We start from the raw sequence: 21,789 nt of genomic DNA, 5'->3' as shown, positions 1-21,789 counted from the left end.
AGTGCAGTATCAAAGAATCAAGAACTGCAAAAATAAAGTGATTCCCAATGTTGTGTCATTAATGGGACTAGGTCCCTCTATAGTTGTACCTTTGACCTTGCTTAAGTTCATACGACCTAGTAACATCAATGTTACAAGCTTGTGAGCTATTTGATTTTTGCAGTTCCCCCGTTCTTTGATACCGCACTTGGATACATAAGTTACACTCGAGCTTATGAACGACTTTAGGTCTTTCTTTCCCTCAACTTCAAACCATATTTCATCTACCCAATCTCTTGAAGTCCTCACGTTCTTCCTTTGTATCTCCAATAATATCTTCTCACCTATTATTGAGAGAGAAAAACACCTTGGGGCATCAGGGCCATGACCAACATCGAACATTCAAAATTCTGGACAATAAATTAGGCAGAAGCTAGGCCTACTATTTAAAACGTTTTCCACTGTTGAGTTAGAAAATCAATTTATGTCAATGTTGAGATTAGATATATAATTTCATGTAAGAATTTAATATAATTAGATACTCCAATTTTATATCCATTGGCTGTTGAGCTATTCTAACGCAATATTTCTATGCATCAACCGGTAAGCAAAAATTCTCCTTTTATACTTTGTTTTCTATTTCTATTTTAACATTTTAGTTTTCTTGGGACTGTTATTTCATACCAGTGAAGTAAACCTGAAGATGATCGCTTCCATAGACATCAAATCCAGCAACAACACCTTACCACCACCCGTCAGATCACCAAGCATCAACTGCAACTCATTATTCAAAAGAATAATCAAAATAATCCTCTAGAAGTTGGGGCCGAACTGTAAGGTGTCAGGTGCATCTCATGCCAGTCTATCAAAGCCTACAACTCTATAGAAAGGAATCCATTCCTATAAACCAAGCAAAGGTAATGAGGAAATAGGGTGAAGGGAGAGCGGTCAAGTTAATAAATGTAAGTAGATCATAAGTTATAGTATATAAACTTAAGTTATAGTTGCAGTGCTTAAGGTACCTTGACCTTTCCAAGACCATCACAATCTTGGATGTCATCATATTGAACTTTCAGACGTTAATTTTGTGATACTTGTAAGACCTTACACCTGAGCCAGCAGCCTTTCATGCCACTATCATGGCAAAGAGAAGCTCTAATTAAGTTGTCACCAAGTTCAAAAGACAGCTTATATTGAGGCTCAACAAGATGAATTCCAACCAGTCCTATGCTTGGAAATTTTATTTTTAACTTCGGGTAAGTTGATGGTTTGTCTTTTGCTATCTGGTTACTAGGAATTGATTCTCCAATACCATATTGTCCACTCTCACCAACACTTCTAACAACGATAGACTAACATATCGCCCCTCGTCCAAAATTCCATGGAAAACAACTATGAGCAATCGATGGGTAAGTTCACTGGGTATCCAACGCAACAATTCCTTGAGCAGTAGGAAGAACAGTTGGAGAGTAAAATAGAGTATAAGGTTGGAGATGCACTAAGTAATCTCATTGAGTGTAAAATGAATACTTGATAAATATCATTAAGTGGTGTTGATCGAATAGTTTTAAATTTTTGCTCTAAAATAAATTATATATCTATTTGCGTGAAGTAAATCATCTTATTCTTTTTACATGAAAACCTAATGTGAGGGCGGCCATTGGGATATCTATAATTGAAATATTTTTCTTTACGAATCATCGATTTTTTACTCAAAGTAGTTATAAATTTACTCAAATATCAACGATATTCAAAGTAATAAAGCTATAATTAAAGGATATGAATTTAAAAGTAAAAAACATACACAAAACGGGTCTCACAATTTCAAAAAAATTATACACTAATTAAATTAAAGTGGAATCAAAATAACATTTTTTTCAATTTTGCCGGTATCTAGATATGTTCTATATCAGTCAAAATTGCTATACAAAAAGTCGAAGCAATTATTATAATAAGTGAAGAGTCATCTGCGCCATGCTTTATTATTGGGAATTAGTCCACAAAATTATTATTTGTTTATTCTTCAGATAAGCTGAATTTATTTGACTCCTAAAAATGATCAATAATGACATGGCACCTTTCAAATTTTGGAGTCGAGAGAATTTATCTATGTTTTGATTTTTTTTCATAGGTTTAAATTGTCAATTATTGTGATTAATAATATGTTTCCATGTCTGAATTTACCATTAAAATTGAAAAGTTTGACTATCAAAATTTTAAGTATGTCATATAAATTGAGACGGAAGAAATAGTGAACATTTAGCACTTTGAAGCTTATAAAACAACACACTTCAATTGAGGTTTGAACAATCAATACCCCAAAATGCAATTGGTTTCCATTTTCCTTTTCATATCTTTCCTCTTTTTGTTAAGGAAATGGAAAAAGTACTTAAACAATAGCCAAACCAAAAAATTGCCTCCAGGTCCATGGAAACTTCCTTTTATAGGAAGTATGCATCACCTGGCTGGTGGACTTCCACACCGCGTTCTTAGAGATTTAGCCGAAAAATATGGACCACTTATGCACCTTCAACTTGGTGAAGTTTCTGCAGTTGTGGTTACATCTCCTGAAATGGCAAAACAGGTATTAAAAACTCATGACATTGCTTTTGCATCTAGGCCTAAACTCTTGGCCATGGACATTATTTGTTATAATAGACGCGACATCGCCTTTAGCCCCTACGGTGAGTGTGAGGGTTACATTTGATATGTCTTTTCTCATTGTCATATCTATTGTCGTACAAGTTCTGATGATTTCTATTCTAATAGGTGAGTACTGGAGACAAATGCGTAAAATTTGTATCATGGAAGTATTGAGTGCAAAGAATGTCCGGTCATTCAGCTCCATCAGGCATGATGAAGTTGTTCGTCTCATTGACTCTATCCAGCCATGTTTTACTTCTGGTGAGATGGTTAATTTTACGGAAAGGGTCATTTGGTTCACCAGTTCCATGACATGTAGATCAGCATTTGGGCAAGTACTAAAGGAGCAAGAAGTATTTATAAAGTTAATTAGAGAAGTAATAAGCTTAGCAGAGGGATTTGATGTGGCTGACATCTTCCCTTCATACAAATTTCTTCATGGTTTTGGTGGAGCGAAGCAAAAACTTCTAAATGCCCATCGTAAGGTAGATTCAATTGTTGAGGATATCATCAAAGAGCACAAGAAGAACCTTGCAACTCACAAAAGTGACGATGCAATAGGTGGTGAAGATCTAGTTGATGTCCTTCTAAGACTTATGAATGATAAAAGTCTTCAATTTCCAATCAACAACGACAATATAAAAGCTGTTATTATTGTAAGTATTCAATATATTCTATGCTTATTCTTACTTATTTAATTTACTATTATAACTTGGCCATTAATTGCAGGACTTGTTTGCTGCTGGAACAGAGACTTCATCAACAACAACTGTATGGGCAATGGCTGAAATGTTGAAAAATCCAAGTGTATTCGCCAAAGCTCAAGCAGAAGTGCGAGATGCCTTTAGAGACAAAGTAACGTTGGATGAAAATGATGTGGAAGAGCTAAAATACTTAAAGTTAGTCATTAAAGAAACAATGAGACTTCATGCTCCAGTTCCACTTTTGGTCCCAAGAGAATGTAGGGAAGAAACTGAAATAAATGGATACACTATCCCCGTGAAGACCAAAGTCATGGTTAATGTTTGGGCATTGGGAAGAGATCCGAAATATTGGGATGATGCAGAAAGCTTTAAGCCGGAGAGATTTGAGCAGTGCTCTATAGACTTTATTGGTAACAATTTTGAGTATCTTCCGTTTGGTGGAGGGAGAAGGATTTGTCCCGGGATATCATTTGGTTTGGCTAATGTTTATTTGCCGTTGGCTCAATTGCTTTATCACTTTGATTGGAAGCTCCCTACTGGAATGGAGCCAAAAGACTTGGACTTGACTGAATCGGCTGGAATTACTGCTGCTAGAAAGGGTGATCTTTACTTAATTGCCACTCCTCATCAACCTTAATGGCATCAACTTTTTAAATTTTCCTTTGTCATCTTATTTCTTATCTTTTAATCAAATAAGATTGTATCCGCGTGACAGTTAGCCTCATGTCTGGTCTGTCGAATAACATTTTTTGTAACAATTCAAAAGGGGTAGAATTTCTGTTAATTTTGGGTATAAATTGACAAATAAAAGAAGGCAAGAGGAGGATGGGCTGAGGATTGTTTGTTATGTATTTGAATCAGATTTGTAAGAAATTATATCTCGTGGGAATATGTGATCAAGAAAGTGTCTTCAGTGCAGCACTATAACAATGATCACAAATTTTTCAGTGATTTGTAGGATTCTAGATATAGTAAAATGTGATTTGTAATGTATTTGCAAGTGCTTAGTCCTTGCAGAAACAAGATTTTCAGCCAAGCAAATCGCTGATTGATTGTCATAATACAAGGTAACTGAGTACCCAACTGGTTGTTGTAAATCCTGCATCAACTGCATAAGCCACGTACTTTATTGAGCTGCAACTGTTGCTGCCCGATACTCTGCTTCAGTTGTTGACAGCGACACTGTTGGTTACCTATTTCTTTATTGTCATTTTTCATCATCGTACCCTAACATATATATATATATTCAATTTATCCAACATTGACAAATTGTTAGAAGGTGATAAAACTAATTATAGTGGAGGAGAAACAGATTTTACAAAGCATTTTTCGTTCTTTAAGGTTAACTTTTGCATTGTCTTCCTCAATTTTTGTATTTTCGTTGGAAATGGCGCGAAGAATCCAGAGGTGTGTCGTTGGGGGTACGTGATGAAGTAATCGAGGCACAATCAGATAAGTACAAGAACATCACTTCATCCCGAATCAGGGGTATTTGGGCCAGCTACCGATCACATTAAGAGTTTGGGGCCTCTAACAGATAAGTACAAGAACATGACTCCTCATCCCGAATCAGGGCATTTGGGCTAGACACCGATCACATTATGAGTTTGGAGGCTCTAAATTTCCTTCTTTTTTTTCCAAAAGAGGGGGGTTCGAACCGACAACTCTAACATGTAAAGCATTTTCACAGTTTCTTCCTTACCACTTCCTTACCATTGAACCATCAATCAATTTCGTTAGAGGTTCATAAGTTAATATACATATATTTATTAATTTTTTAGTACAAATCCAAGGTCTACGGAAAAAACTATTGATTCGTCTGAATCATGAACCCCCACCTAGTTCCACCTTTGATGGTGAATATGGTCCCCATTTCTCCATAGTAGATTTTGTGTTGGAACAAAAGACATTCTTTCGCAATATTGAAGATTTGGAGAAGCCAATCAAGATTCATAAGTAACTCTCTCTTCCACAGTTCCACTAACCAACATTCCACAATTTGTCCTCCTACTCCTTTAGGGAAGCAGGTGGAGGATGTCTATATTATTCGGATTCTTAAAAAAATGTCAATCGATGCGGGTCAGCTTTTCTAAAAGCAGTGTATTATTAGATAATCCGAGATGAATGCAGCATCGAAAGTGAAGAGACCGCACAACTTAGGGGGTGCAGCCTACGGGGAAAGAAAAGTGGAGTGGACAAGCCCCATGTACAAATAACATCAAATACAATGAATGATAAGTGATGTTGCATAAAAATGTCGATAGTGCAATTACTCTCACCGGTACTTTCAGTCCAGAGATTCGTGACAGTATCCTCAATAAAGAGAAAGACATGGCGCCAATCCTAGCTACAAGTAGGGGTGGTAATTGGGCGAGTTGGGTTAAATTTGGGCTGGTCAAAATGGGTTAGGTAACAGATTATTAACAAACAATTTTATTAAGGATATCTAAGAATAATGGTGTGTGACTGTCAAAATAAAACAAATAAATTGTGTTATTTGGGCATCAAATCCGAAACTTCTTCATTCAAATAGACACATATTATCACTATGACAAAGGCATAGCTTTTGTCATCGGTGTCCAACTTTATAAATATATACTTTAAATGTAGAATTTAGCATATATATACAACATAATTTTCGCACAAAGGGTGTCCAGTTGGACACTCTGGGATAGCTCTAGCTACGGCCCTACTAACGGGTCATAACCCAACCCGCCCAAATTTTACTAAGTTTTAATAGTTTTATTTGTTATTTTATTAACTTTTAGTACTTAATAATTTTTTGTTTACTTTATTATAACTAAATATAACATATAAAAAAAATTAAAAATATTTTGACAAGATTTCTCAAAAATCAATTTAGGTTACCTATCAACCCAATTTTTAATGGGTTGAATTTTGAAATGAGTTGAACTAACAAATGAGCGGGTCAATAACCAACCAAACCTAAATGGATTGGTCGGGTTGGATTTGATTTTGCCACCCTTACTACAAGTAACATTAAGAACCAATTAGTTACCATAAGAGATTCTTGTGAAACACATCAAAATAGCTTTATGAGATTAACACAATCACTACTATCAATGGTGCCAACAAAGGTACAATGGTGTACGCATAATTTTTCATAAGTGGTGTTGATATTTTAAAATTAATAAATAATAAATAATTGATATAATAATATTATATTAATAAAAACCATTTAAAACGTACTAATAAAACATAAGTCAAATAAGCTACTAAACTTTCCTCGACGAGTTTTCATATTTTGAAATGTATTTATAATAGACTCATTGGAGATAATATTAAGTACTAAATATTCTAGTGCAATTGGATTATTTTAGCTTAATTTGACTATAAATAGGAGGTTGGAGGTTCGAATCCCTATAATATTAAAAAAAAAATCTGAAAATGTCTCAAAAATAACAGACAATTTGGCCTCACTAAGGCTCAATCTTGGGCCACGCCGGGTGAATAACCATTCATTTCATGCTGCAAACCAACGAGCCAAGAGGCTCAATTGTTCAGGTAATGTCATTAATGTTATTTGTAAGGAAATTTTTATTTTTTCACTTATATATATAATACTAAAAATTTTCAACGAAATAGTGCCGGTCAGCACCCCGTGACATAGGGTGGATCTGCCCCCGACAAAGGTAGTAAATTGCTACAATCATTTCAGACAGTTAATTGATTACACATCTAACATGGAACACAAATGTACATTTTCTGGTTTTCACTCTTATGATCTCATTGATTTTCCTAACATCTTTCTGTTTTATTTTTTTTGCACTATATATTGGTAAAAATCAAGATTTGATCCTCGGTCTTTCAAATTTTCTCTATGGTGTTCATTCGCGAAACTTCAGACTCAATCCACTTCACAATCGGTAAACTATCAATATAATTGATCTGCTTAAAATTGGGATCAGATCAATATTGACATTTTTACTTTGAGATGCATCCACTTTACAATCGATACAGTAGATGTAACATCTGGTAAGTTGAAATAACTATGAAAAAGCTGGAAATTGGAAATAGTCATTTTTGGAATAAAATTCAAAATCTGGAAATTTGGTTAAGTGTGGAAAATCAGTGAGTTTTGGCCAATTTTGAGCAGTCATAACTCCTAGCTCAAGATGAGTTAGGAGTAGTTCCAGTAGGCTCGGGGCGTAACAATAGAAATGTGTCATTTTTTTTATCAATTAAAAAGAAAAGTAAGTAATATAAAATTAAACAGAAGGAGTAGTAAAAAATGAAGAAAGCTAAGAGGTATTTCAAAGGGAAAAGGAGTTAAAATGTAATTTTATAAACTCAGGAGTTGAATTTAAATTTGAAGTGTTTTGGAGGGTTGGATACACTTTTTGGATTTCTGGCCATTGGTGCAAAAAAGTTGTTCACGTATCACATCACTAACAAGGAAATAGTTGGAAATTAGTAAGATTGTGAGTCCTTGAGCACATGGAGATATAATGAATTAAATTTAAAATTCAAGAGCAAATTAAAACAAAAGGTGGTTGTTAAAAAGGGACCCAAATGAATGGAATACAATTTTATTTCATTTTGGGATAATAAGACTTAAATAACTCTTTATTGGGATATCCTTTTTTTTTTGTTTGTTAAAAGAAAAGAACTCAAAAATTGTAAAAATTGCATTTATGTTATGATACCCTGTCTGGATATGTTTTATGAAATCATGATATTAAAATCAGATTAATTTTAAGTTGACATTTTATTTGAACGTACAAGTTATATTTCTCTTTTTAAACATAAAAATCTTTGTGAAAACTATCAAACTTCCTCCAATTCTTAATATGCATGGTAACTACTCCACAGATTAGGCATTGGCTGTCATAAGTGGATGAAATAAATGTTGAATATGACTTAAAAGAAGATTCATCATTTGTTTTTGTACTTGTCAGCAAATGCCTACTTGCCTAGCTTCTTTTGTTTAATTCTAAAAAAGGCAATATTTCACTCTTGTCTCTAATTCATAACAGCCAATGGTACTAGTCAACAATTCTAGTAATTAACTATGTATTCTTTTCGTATGGTACGAGTATTTCTTTACGTTGAACATGAGTTTTTTTCTTATAAAATTTAAAATGGATTTTATTTTATAAAATATAAATTTATGAGTCAAATTTATATTTTTTTAAAAAAAATCATAATATTTAGAAAATTGGGATTTAGCCAGGAATTTTTTTCACTTTTACTCAGATTCTTTTTTCACTTTATTTGAAAATCATTGTTTAACCATGAAATTTACAAATACAATTTGAGATTATATTTGAAGAACACCCAAAATTTTGTTTTCACTATATTTTTCTTTTTCAAAACTTTTTGTATATATATATTCCTATTTAAATTGTATTTTAAATTTAAATCATGTTTCATGTTTCTTTAGAAAAAATACATTCAAAAAATCAAATATTATTTATAAAAATTATAACCAAAATATGCCACTAGGTTGTTGCATATCCCACTTGGTGCCAAACCAGAAGCTTATAAAATAGGACACTCAATTGAGGTTTGAATAATCAAATATCCCAAAATGCAATTGATTTCCATTTTTCTTTTCATATGTTTCCTCTTTTTGTTAAGGAAATGGAAAAAGTACTCAAAAAATAGCCAAACCAAAAAATTGCCTCCAGGTCCATGGAAACTTCCTTTTATAGGAAGTATGCATCACCTGGCTGGTGGACGTCCACACCGCGTTCTTAGAGATTTAGCCAAAAAATATGGACCGCTCATGCACCTTCAACTCGGTGAAGTCTCTGCAGTTGTAGTTACTTCTCCTGATATGGCGAAAGAAGTACTAAAAACTCATGACATCGCTTTTGCATCTAGGCCTAAACTCTTGGCCATGGACATTATCTGTTATGATAGATGCGACATTGCCTTTAGCCCCTACGGTGAGTGTAAGGCGTTTGCCTAATATTTTCACAAAATATTTCTAATAATTGGTTTTACATGTGTTGATAATAGCCCCTAGGTAGTATCTTTATTTTATTGTGTTCTACCAAGTTCGTCCTTATAACATAAGAAATTTGGTAAGAGTAAATTATATTAAATAGCTTTAGAAAAACTCTATTTATGAATATATAAAAGTGTTATAACACGTTTATTTCAAATGCGAAAGACGAAAAAAAAGAAAATAATAAAGATGAGTGATGAAGTACTATAAATAAATGCAGCTTTAGAAGCTAAGATGCAAAGATTGCATGAGAATTTTAGAAGATATTCATTTGAAAACAATACTTCAGTAAATTATTTTCAATTAAAGGCTAATATAATGAAGTTTAGTGCTTTAAAATAAGCTTTCTAATATATAACATATAATATATAGTAATATATTAATATATGAAGTAATATTTCCTTTGTACTGAAAGGATAAATTCGTTACATGATTATCGTTTAGTTTGAATAATAAATCGACTTGGACGGAGTAGTATTTATAGCCAACAAAATTAAATTTAAAATTGACCTGAAAATCTGAAAAATTAATCTTGAAACTTCAAGCATTGTCAATAATATGTATAAGAAACTCTCTAAGCATCAACAAACTTCTAATTGATCCAATTATGTTTATCTAGCATTCTAGCTAAGTTCTTGTGTTTAAAGAGCTAATTACTATTTTGTATTTATTTTTATTTGAATTACTCAAATGCATTACAATCTTTCAATGAATTAATTTATGTTTAAAGAGTAAAAGTTATGGATAAAATATTTGTAATATAAAATCAATTAATTAATGTGGAAAACAACAAAATACACATGTCATCATATCATAAAAAATGAAAGAAAAAAAATCATAGCAATATATCAATGAAAGAGAGAAAAAAAATGCCAATAAATAAAATTACATCAAAACTATCTGAAACACAAAAGTGTAGTGAACTAACATTTTCTGTCCAAATTATAAAGGGAGAAATTGTGTTCATAAAAGGTTGTGAATGAATGTATTTAATGGTAGAAGCTAAAGGGTTAACAATTAAAGTCATTAAGAGGTGGGAAATGGCAAGTGCAACATCTAATTACCATGGGTCTAGTTAAATTATCATTATCGATTTAATTTGAAATTATTAGTAAAAAGATTTTTAATAAAAATAATTAGTGAAGGACATTTTCCGTATTTCAATTTTGAACTTAAAAACCTTCCCACATTTATATATATCTTTCACACCTTCTCAATTTATGACATCCATAGTCCTTAAAAGAGTCTTGTTTAGAGGAGAAATTAAACCTAAATTGATCATATGTTGATTATTAATTGACCAAATTATCATGTTACATTGTAATGTCTCTTTTGATATATATTTTTCTTCATTGTCTTATTTATTGTCATCCAAGATTTATTTTGTTAGATTTTTCATGACACGTGATAATTTCTATATTAACAGGTGAATATTGGAAACAAATGCGTAAAATTTGTGTCATGGAAGTACTGAGTGCAAAGAGTGTCCGATCATTTAGCTCGATCAGGTGTGATGAAGTTGTTTGTCTCATTGACTCTATCCAATCATCTTCTTCTTCTGGTGAGCTAGTTAATTTTACAGAAAGAGTCATTTGGTTCACAAGCTCCATGACATGTAGATCAGCATTTGGGCAACTACCAAAGGAGCAAGACATGTTTATAAAGCTAATTAGAGAAGTAATAAGGTTAGCAGAAGGCTTTGATGTGGCTGACATCTTCCCTTCATACAAGTTTCTTCATGTTTTTGGTAGAGCCAAGCGAAAACTTCTAAATGTCCATCGTAAGGTAGATGCAATTGTTGAGGATGTCATCAACGAGCACAAGAAGAACTTTGCAACTCGCAAGAATGATGATCATGCATTAGGGGGTGAAAATCTAATTGATGTCCTTCTAAAACTTATGAATGATAAAAGTCTTCAATTTCCAATCAACAACGACAATATCAAAGCTATTATTATTGTAAGTATCGAATACTATAATTATTTTACATATTTATTATCCATAGCAGAAAAAAAATTGTAACTTGGCCATAAATTGCAGGACATGTTTGCAGCTGGAACAGAAACTTCATCAACAACAACTGTATGGGCTATGGTTGAAATGTTGAAAAATCCAAGTGTATTAGCCAAAGCTCAAGCAGAAGTGCGAGAAGCCTTTAGAAACAAAGTAACGTTCGATGAAAATGATGTGGAAGAGCTAAAATACTTAAAGTTAGTCATTAAAGAAACAATTCTTTAATGTTTGGGCATTGGGAAGAGATCCAAAATATTGGGATGATGTAGAATGCTTTAAGCCAGAGAGATTTAAGCATCCTTATTTGTAATATCTGTTAACTTATGATATTCTGAATAATGACAAGCTAACTCATAATCTACTCGCAGAAAATCAAAAAGGAAGGAAATTGAACAGCCTGCAAATCAAGAAGGCATGGAGATCCAATAAAAAAAGGATTCAGGTAGAACAATACAAATATGGAATGAGATAATACAAACATGGAATGAGATATGTTCTGATCCTTCCAATTCTACAAAAAAGGAAGGGCATAATCAAAGGAATTAAGAATCATTAACAAGACAGCTTAAAGCTGACAGTAGATCAATCAAGCAAATTGTGACTGATAGGATCAGATCGAGAAAATCATCAATCAAGCCAAAAGTCAAGATAAATTGCTGGCAGGTCAAGAAATCATTAAGCAAGCCAAGAATAGAACCAAGCTGTCAAGAGAAGAAAGGAAAGCAGATCAAAGCCAAAAGTCAAGATGAATTCTCCAGCCAAGCACAAAATCGAGTTATATCTATCAAGAAAGGAAGAATGTTACCATGCACATATCTAATATGGACATGAATCAGCAAATAGCCTCAATCAAGGGATTCCTCAAATCCTTGATTAAATTATAACTCCCTTAGGTTGTCCTTACAAGAGCACAAGTCTATTCATATAAATACCCTCTCAGACTTAGGAGTGAAGTACACACTTCACTTGAACTTATATTGTAATCTTCTTTTATCTTTCATAAAACTTTGTACACCCTTGAGTGAACAATTGAAAAGAAAACAGAAATAAAGATCTGAGTGTAGGTTATACAGGTAGAGGTTATGTCGAAGAAGAAGATCCGATTTGCATATCAGACGGGGATCTTAATCGTAACATTATGTAACACCCAAGTTCTCAACAAGCTCTTAAGAAAAACCTTGTAAACTAATGGGACTGGACTAGGCACCACATTGATAATCCAAACCAGTATAAAAACACTCTGTGTTATTTACTTACTGCAAGTTATTATTACTGTTTATCTGTTTTACTAAAGTGCAGGTGTGTCGACTGACCAGAGTAGGAAGTCGACTGAAGGGAATTTTAATTCACCCCCCCTCTTGATTTTCAATTGGTATCAGAGCAGGTTTCACATTTTAAATGTTTAACCACACGTGAGCAAAGATTCAATAGCACACTATCAGATTCCTGGTGCTCTACTTCAAGATGCACATTCTTCCCACCGACCACCATACTTCAACGGACAACATTACTCTCACTGGAAAGACAGACTCATAATCTTTGTCTCTTCAAATGATCACCAAGCATGGATAGTGATCAAAAAGGGCCCAAGGCATATTCCTGCCGACCATCATACTTCAACAGACAACATTACTCTCACTGGAAAGACAGACTCATAATCTTTGTCTCTTCAAATGATCACCAAGCAGAGTTGAATATGACAAGATATCAACATGTGCAACTACAAAAGAAATGTTGGACAAACTAGAAGTGACTTATGAAGGAACCACGAAGGTGAATGAGGCTCATATCAGTTCACTAGTAAATGAATATGAATTGTTCAAAATGGCCAAAGATGAAAATGTAGAAACTATGTTCTCAAGATTCAGTAAAATAGTCTGTGAACTCAAATCACTTGGAATGGTGTATTCAAATGGACTTCAAGTTAGAAAACTTGTTAGAAGTCTTCCCAAAGCATGGGAAACTAAGGCTGCCATTTCTGAAGATGGAGATCTGCAGAAAATGACATACGATGAACTTCGAGGCAACTTGATGGCCTATGAACAAAATCATATCAACATGTATAATAAAGATGATAAAAAGAAAACTGTGGCATTTACGGCAGAGACATCTGAAATTGGAGAAGAAGTCGATGAAAATCAAGATGAAGGAATGGCTCTTATAAATCAAGGAGTGAGACAAATGCTTAGACAAAGAGGATAGAGACCTCAACAGGACTTTAAGAACAATGATTTCAAAAGAAATTATGATCGCTGCTACTACTGTGGAAAACCAGGACACATCAAACAAAACTGCCCAGAACGGAGAAGAAGAAACAATTGAAGAAATGAGGACCCTAAGAGTCTCAGAGCATGGGATCAAGGAGAAACAACCGATGATGATCATGATGAAATGGCCAATCTATGTTTCATGGCACTAGGTGAAACAAGTGAGGAGCAATCTAAGAAAACCTTCAAAAAGGGAATGTGGGTACTTGATAGTGGATGCTCCGGGCATATGCGCGGAAAGAAAGAAAACTTTAAAACCATCAAAAAAATCGATGGAGGATTTGTAAGATTTGGGGACAATGCTAAAGGAGAAGTATCAAGAGTTGGCTATTACTCTAAGCTCATCATGTGATTTGGTTGAAGTATATCTTGTTGAAGTACTCAAGCACAACCTTCTTAGCGTCAGTCAACTATGTGATGCTGGATTTCAAGTTACCTTCAACACAACAAGCTGCATTGTCAATCATTCTGAGAAATAGCTCACTATCATTGGAGATCGAGTAAATAATATATATATTTTAAATAATGTTGTTTTTCCTACTCTTACTTGTCTTACTGCAGTCACAAGTGATCCTTGGCTATGGCATCGAAAACTTGGACACGCAAGTATGCACGCTCTTGAGAAACTATCCAGACTTGAACTAGTTATCGGCTTACCAAAACTAAAATTCGATAAAGATCACATTTGTGACGCATGCCAATTGGCTAAGCAGACTCGTTCATCGTTTAAAGTAAAAGACATTGTAAATACATCTAAACCTCTTCAGCTTCTTCATATGGATTTGTTTGGTCCTACTCGAACAACAAGTATTGGAGGTAAAAGATATGCTTTTGTAATTGTTGATGACTTCTCAAGGTTTACATGGGTAATTTTTCTCTCTCACAAAAATGAAACTTTTGCTAATTTTGAAGTATTTTGTAGAAAAGTTTAAAGAGAAGCAGGTTATTTTATTACAACTATTCACAGTGATCATGGTGGTGAATTTGAGAATAAGGCATTTGAAGAGTTCTGTGCTCAAAATGGGTTCTCTCAAAACTTCTCTTCACCTAGATCACCTCAACAAAACAGAATAGTGGAAAGGAAAAATCATTTTTTACAAGATACAACAAGAACTATGCTACTCGATCGAAATCTCCCTGACCATTTTTGGGCAGAAGCTGTAAGCATTGCTTGTCTCATTCTTAACAGGTGTCTTATCAGACCTATACTAAAGAAGACTCCATATGAACTATGGAGAGGTAAGAAACCAAACATCAGCTACTTTTATCTGTTTGGATGCAAATGTTTCATCCACAATAGCGATAAGAACAATCTTGGTAAGTTCGATCCTAGAAGTGACGAAGGTATTTTTCTAGGTTATGCTCCCATTAGCAGGGTCTTTCGTGTTTTTAATAAAAGAACTTTAAGTGTTGAAGAATCTGTCCATGTGGTATTTGATGACACTAATCCAAGAATGCAGGAAAGTGAAGCAGGTGAGGATGAAATTGAATCATCCAAATCAGCAGAAGTCATTTCTAAAATGTCCACTGAAAATATCACTGAAGAGCTGGCTACTGCAGAAGAAGAGTCGACTACTCCAGTTGACAAAAAAAATGTACCCAGAGAATGGAGACACAATGCAAGCTATCCTGAAAACTTCATTCTGGGAAAACCAGATGATAAAATCCAGACTAGATCCTCTCTCAAGAAACAAGCTTCATTAGCTCTCATACCTCAAATGGAACCAAAACGAATAAAGGAAGCAATGGAAGATGAATCTTGGATACAAGCAATGAAAGAAGAACTTGATCAATTCGAAAAGAATTAGGTATGGACTCTTACTAAAAGACCTAAGAGCTGTTCTGTGATAGGAACAAAGTAGGTTTTTCGCAACAAATTGGATGAAAATGGAAAAGTTATCTGAAATAAAGCTAGGTTAGTAGCTCAAGGTTACTCTCACCAAGAAGGAGTCAACTATGATGAAAATTTTGCTCCTGTAGCAAGGTTGGAATCTATTCGAATTCTTCTAGCATTTGCTTCTTTCAATCACTTCAAACTTTTTCAAATGGACATTAAAAGCGCTTTTTTTAGAAGGATTCATTAAAGAAAAAGTTTTCGTTAAGCAACCTCCTGGTTTTGAAAATCCCTCCTGTTCTGATTATGTTTTCAAATTATCTAAAGCTCTTTACGGTCTAAAACAAGCCCCAAAAGCTTGATATGAAAGATTGAGCATTTTTTTGATAAAAAATGATTTTCTTAGAGGGAAAATTGATACAAACAAAAAAAATCTGATTCCTGTATTCTTATTGTTCAAATTTATGTTGATGATATTATATTTGGAAGCTCTAATCTTTTTCTTTGTGAGGATTTTGCAAATCTTATGAAAGAAAAATTTGAAATGAGTCTTATGGGCGAGCTCTCATTCTTTCTTGGTCTTCAAATTAAGCAATCAGAAAAAGGAATTTTTATAAATCAAGGAAAGTATGCAAAAGAATTTATCAAAAAATTTGGAATGGAAAAAGGCAAAGCATTTGGCATTCCCATGAGTCCCTCCACTTGCCTCAAATACGATAGGAAAAGCAGTTGACGAAAAACTTTATCGAGGAATGATTGGGTCCTTATTATATCTCACTGCAAGTCGACCCGACATTATGTTCAGCGTTTGCAAATGTGCCAATCCGATCCAAAGGAGTCATATCTCACCATTGTGAAACGAATCATACGATATCTCATTGGAACCTCTGATATGGGGTTATGGTATCCTTTTTCAATATTTTTTGATTTGATTGGATATTCAGATGCTGACTTTGCAGGTGATAAAAATGACAGAAAAAGCACCAGTGGAACATGCCAATTTTTGGGAAAATCTCTTATTTCTTGGAATAGTAAGAAACAGACCTCTGTTGCCCTTTCAACTACTGGATTTGAATATCTGGCTGTCGGAAGTTGTGGCACTTAACTACTTTGGATGATGCATCAACTCCTGGACTATGATCTATCCTTCGAGGGAGTACCCATTTTTTGTGATAATACTAGTGCTATTAGTTTATCTAAATATAATGTGAATCATTCCAGGGCTAAACATATAGACATCAAGCATCATTTTATTCGTGGTCATGTTCAAAATAGTGATTTTGTGCTTGAATTTGTTGATTCTGAAAATCAGTTAGCCGATATTTTTACATAACCTTTGCTTGAGGAAATATTTTGTTTCCCTTGAGAATGTCTTGATATTTCTTTATTTTGACAAGCATGAGGAGCGTGCTGACCTCTCTGAAATACTTTCTTAGTGATTGTTAAGCCTGTTTTTTAAGACAACCAGTTTGTGGAGTTATATCTTCATTTCTTTTGGACTATAATTTCAGGGTTTCTTGCCCCATACTCTCTGCTTGTATATTTGCTTTTGCCTATCGTGTTTGTTTTTGTTTGTTTTCCTTTTTTATTATGTCAAAGGGGGAGAAAATCTAGACACGACATATAGAAAGGGGGAGCATACAGAAAGGGGGAGCACAAGGATGTCGGTCAAAGATATATCTAACAGTGAAGGTAAATTAAACTTGTATTAGTTATAGTTGTCATTATCAAAATGGGGGAGATTGTTAACTTATGATATTCTGAATAATGACAAGCTAACTTATAATCTACTCGCATGAAATCAAAAAGGAAGGAAATTGAACAGCCTGCAAATCAAGAAGGCATGGAGATCCAATAAGAAAAGGATTCAAGTAGAACAATACAATTATGGAATGAGATAATGCAAACATGGAATGAGATATGTTCTGATCCTTCCAATACTACAGAAAAGGAAGGGCATAATCAAAAGAATTAAGAATCATTAACAAGACAACTTAAAGCTGACAGTAGATCAATCAAGCAAATTGTGACTGATAGGATCAGATCGAGAAAATCATCAATCAAGCCAAAAGTCAAGATAAATTGCTAGCAGGTCAAGAAATCATTAAGCAAGCCAAGAATAGAACCAAGTTGTCAAGAGAAGAAATGAAAGTAGATCAAAGCCAAAAGTCAAGATGAATTCTCCAGCCAAGCACATAATCGAGTTATATCTATCAAGAAGGAAAGAATGTGATTTACCATGCACATATCTGATATGGACATGAATCAGCAAATCGCCTCAATCAAGGGATTCCTCAAATCCTTGATTAAATTATAACTCCCTTAGGTTGTCCTTACAAGAGCACAAGTATGTTCATATAAATACCCTCTTAGACTTAGGAGTGAAGTATGCACTTCACTTGAACTTATATTGTAATCTTGTTTTATCTTTCATAAAACTTTGTACACCCTTAAGTGAACAATTGAAAAGAAAAGAGAAAGAAAGATCTGAGTATAGGTTATACAGGTAGAGGTTGTGTCGAAGAAGAAGATATGATTTGCATATCAGACGGGGCTCTTAATCGTAACATTCTGTAACACCCAAGTTCTCAACAAGCTTTTAAGGAAACCTTTGTAAACCAAGGGGACTGGACATGGCACCACATTGATGATCCGAACCAGTATAAAACGACTCTGTGTTATTTACTTACTACAAGTTATTATTAACGTTTATCTGTTTTACTAACGTGTAGGTGAGTCGACTGAAGGGAATTTTAATTCACCCCCCCCCCCCCACTCTTGACTTTCAATATCATCATGCAGTATATTACAAACTCTATGGTGATCACAAAATACTTAATTCTCTCTAGCTCTTATTTTTTTCTTCATACTTATTATAAGGTAGTAGAAGTTAGTACTTCATTAGGATTGGTAAGGTAAGGCTTAGCTCTCCTTGCTTGTACTTATCCCTATTGATATCTATTTATTTTTAGTAAAAGACCGCTAGACATTGTCTAGTGGTAAATTTACTTTTTAAAAAAAGTGGGACCGGAGTCGGGATGCGAACTCGGTATTATGTCCCGGTAGAGTCCCGGTTTCAACCAAAACCGGGCTCCGCCATAACTGTGCCGGCCCGGTCCCCCCATCCCAGGTCACCAGTCCCCGGCACGTCCCACTTGACACCCTTAGACTTGGGCTATAAAACACGAATTGACTCAAGAAAATAGATAATATTTTTATTAAAATAATCCCAGCCTGGCGATAAACATATTTTGGCATCCCCCAAGCATGGTGATAATATAAATTAATATTTTTGGCATTAAAATAGTTGATCCAAAAAAATAACATTTGTTTGCATATTGCATTATTATGGTGAGCTGAATTGTTTATATCATTATGTTTTTTTGAGTGAGTTGAATTGTTTTGACTTCAATAAAGTCTGCTTTGTAGTATATATATTTGTTGAAAATTATATCACTATTTCTACACATTCCATTTTGTTAGAAACCTATAAAAGAGCATATGTAACACAACATTGAAGAATCACCAAACACACAAATTAACTATTCCAAAAGAAGAACATTGTTGAAGAAGCTCATCATAAGGTAGATGTAGTTGTTGAAGATGTCATCAATGAGCACAAGAAGAACATTGCAATTGGGAAAACTAATGGTGCATTAGGTGGTGAAGCTCTAATTGATGTCCTTATAAGACTTATGAATGATGGAGGCCTTCAATTTCCGATCACCAACGACAACATCAAAGCTATTATTTTTGTAAGTACTATTGCATATTTTACATTTTTGTTTATACATAAGATCAATCACCATAAATAACTCATTTTGTTCCTATGTGTAGGACATGTTTGCTACGGGAACAGAGACTTCATCGTCAACGCTTGTGTGGGCAATGGTGAGAATGATGAAAAACCCAAGTGTATTCGCCAAAGCTCAAGCAGAAGTGCGAGAATCCTTTAAAGACAAAGAAATGTTCGATGAAAATGATGTAGAGGAGCTGAAATACTTAAAGTTAGTCATTAAAGAAACTCTAAGAGGTTAGTCATTAAAGAAACTCTAAGACTCCATCCACCAGTTCCACTTTTAGTCCCAAGAGAATGTAGGGTAGAGACGGATATAAACGGCTACACTATTCCTGTGAAGACCAAAGTCATGGTTAATGTTTGGGCATTGGGAAGAGATCCGAAATATTGGGATGACGCAGAAAGCTTTAAGCTAGAGAGATTTGAGCAGTACTCTGTCGACTTTATTGGTAACAATTTTGAGTATCTTCCCTTTGGCGGTGGACGAAGGATTTGTCCCGAGATATCATTTGGCTTAGCTAATGTTTATTTGCCGTTGGCACAATTGTTATATCACTTCGATTGGAAACTCCCTAATGGAATGGAGCAAAAAGACTTGAACTTGACTGAATTGGTTGGAGTAACTGCTGCCAGAAAAGATGACCTTATTTTGGTTGCCACTCCTTATCAACCACCTAGACAATGATTTTCAACATTTTATAGAATAATTTCCTACTGAGCCCAATTATTATCCTATCTTTCTTCTGGTGTTTCCAGCTTTATCTACTTCTAATACATGTATTTTTTTTATTATTATCATAAGCCATTTCATGTTTAGTGTTATTAGTTGAATATCACATTCCATTTTTCTCTTCAATATTTAAGATTTTAGAGGACAATTTTAAAGAAAGAGGTAAATGTCAGAGTCAAGACATGTTGTGAACCAAGCTGACTCCGTAAGGGCCTATGGGCTATTAGAGGCTTTTATTTGGGATCCAGGCCCAATAACCATTTTTTAAAAAAGGACTAGGAGTTAGAAAAACGGTTATGCAAATTATGTAGAAGCTTTGGCTTTCCGTTATCTCTCATCTCCTTTCTCTGTTCTAGTATCTCATTCCCTTCTAGTTACCTTCTTCTATGTTAATCTATTCGTAATTAGTGTATTATTACTTTGTTGTGTGTATTATACGTTGTAACTTGTATTTATTGATAACAATATATATCAGTGTTTGTCTTAGAAATCAGGTTTGTTTCATTGGTGCTTTCATCCAGAGGTCTTCAATGGAGGACCAAATAGTTCGAACAATTAAAGATTCAATTAAGGTCATGAAGGATACTTGGTCGAAGGATCTGGCGGAAATTCGTTCAATGTTACACGAGTTGGTTGGAAACCTTCCAACGAGTAAACCTAGCACACTAGAATTTCAACGATTCTGTGGCAAAAATTCAGAGTTTTGGATTTCCTAGGCTGAACAATACTTTGACTTCTATGAAATTGCAGAAAACCACAAGTTATCTCTCGCCTCGTCTTATCTTGACGGAGCAGCATTGACGTGGTACCAATGGCTTTTCCAGAACAAACAATTGGTAGATTAGGAACACTTCGCTGCGAAAGTGTTAATTCGCTTCCGCAAACGACATCTCAAATCGCAGGTTGGTCGTTTGGCCAATCTATGGCAGGTGCCCACTGTGACTAAGTACCCAAGTCCTTTTGAGGCTATTTCGCCAGGTTTCAGTGAGCCAGATATACTTTCATCATGTCTTGCATATGTGCATCCACAAAGGAGCGATATATCCAATTTGTTGTTGCCCCAGAACTTTGATGAGAAATCTGAATATCTGACCAAAACTGATGCGCACAAGATGTTCGACAAAATGTTAAATAACTGCCCCAATGTATTCACCTTGGCGCCATTAGATGATCAAATTGAAATGTCTAATGAAGATGATATAGATCTTGATATCAGTGAAATCCAACAGTTTCATGGAAGACCCCAAAGAGATATGTCTGAGAGGTATGTTACGACAATTTCTTTGGATTCTGGCTCTCCGAAACAACAAATTGAATTTGTGTCCTTTGAAGACATGTATCTTCTTGATTTTTTGTCGGAGCATGAGACTAAGTCATTACTTTTGTTGGGATCTATTGACACGTTTTGCTTCATCGCGTATGTTGATTATATGACTCAAGTGTGGGATCCAGGACGACGATGGTGTATGCATTTTTCCATTTTGCTTTCTAATCTTCCAGGGACAGTTATTGTTTGTTTGCAATTTAATTACAATTACACCCCCTTGAAAATGAACACTCGGAATAAGGATTGGGAGAAGAACTTCAGGAGACTGTTTGCTTTCCCTTCTCAATGCATGAATTTGAAATTTGATGCAAGTTTGGAGAGTAGAAGAATGACACATCCTACACTAAGTCTTGCTAGCTTCGTACAATCATTGTGGTCATTAACTGATTTTCCTACTTCTCTGGCTGAAGATGGTTCCTCACCAATGATGCATAATTATTTGACTTGCTATTTTACCAGACCATTAACTGACTTTTTTACTGATTCATTAATCAGTTCTCCATATCATGAAGTTGAAAA

At 34.4% G+C, this 21,789-nt stretch overlaps 2 protein-coding genes and 1 pseudogene across 2 annotated transcripts; 2 read left to right on the top strand and 1 right to left on the bottom strand.

The window, feature by feature from the left end:
- Positions 1-9: 9 nt before the first annotated feature.
- On the bottom strand, positions 10-1,640 carry LOC125855763 (uncharacterized; annotated as a pseudogene).
- A 634-nt stretch (positions 1,641-2,274) lies between these two features.
- LOC125856529 (cytochrome P450 71D7) lies at positions 2,275-4,378 on the top strand. The gene is made up of 3 exons (XM_049536090.1): positions 2,275-2,663; positions 2,749-3,278; positions 3,352-4,378. Exons 1-3 carry the CDS (start codon positions 2,303-2,305, stop codon positions 3,961-3,963), a joined length of 1,503 nt encoding a protein of 500 aa, XP_049392047.1. The 5' UTR covers positions 2,275-2,302; the 3' UTR covers positions 3,964-4,378.
- A 4,499-nt stretch (positions 4,379-8,877) lies between these two features.
- Positions 8,878-19,995, top strand: LOC125856537 (cytochrome P450 71D6). Its single transcript, XM_049536100.1, has 4 exons — positions 8,878-9,238; positions 10,727-11,259; positions 11,341-11,510; positions 19,448-19,995. Exons 1-4 carry the CDS (start codon positions 8,878-8,880, stop codon positions 19,896-19,898), a joined length of 1,515 nt encoding a protein of 504 aa, XP_049392057.1. The 3' UTR covers positions 19,899-19,995.
- The last annotated feature ends 1,794 nt before the right edge of the window (positions 19,996-21,789 follow it).

Source organism: Solanum stenotomum, chromosome 2 (assembly GCF_019186545.1).
Source record: "Solanum stenotomum isolate F172 chromosome 2, ASM1918654v1, whole genome shotgun sequence".
Classification (NCBI taxonomy): domain Eukaryota; kingdom Viridiplantae; phylum Streptophyta; class Magnoliopsida; order Solanales; family Solanaceae; genus Solanum; species Solanum stenotomum.
This window is presented reverse-complemented; position numbering and strand designations above follow the sequence as displayed.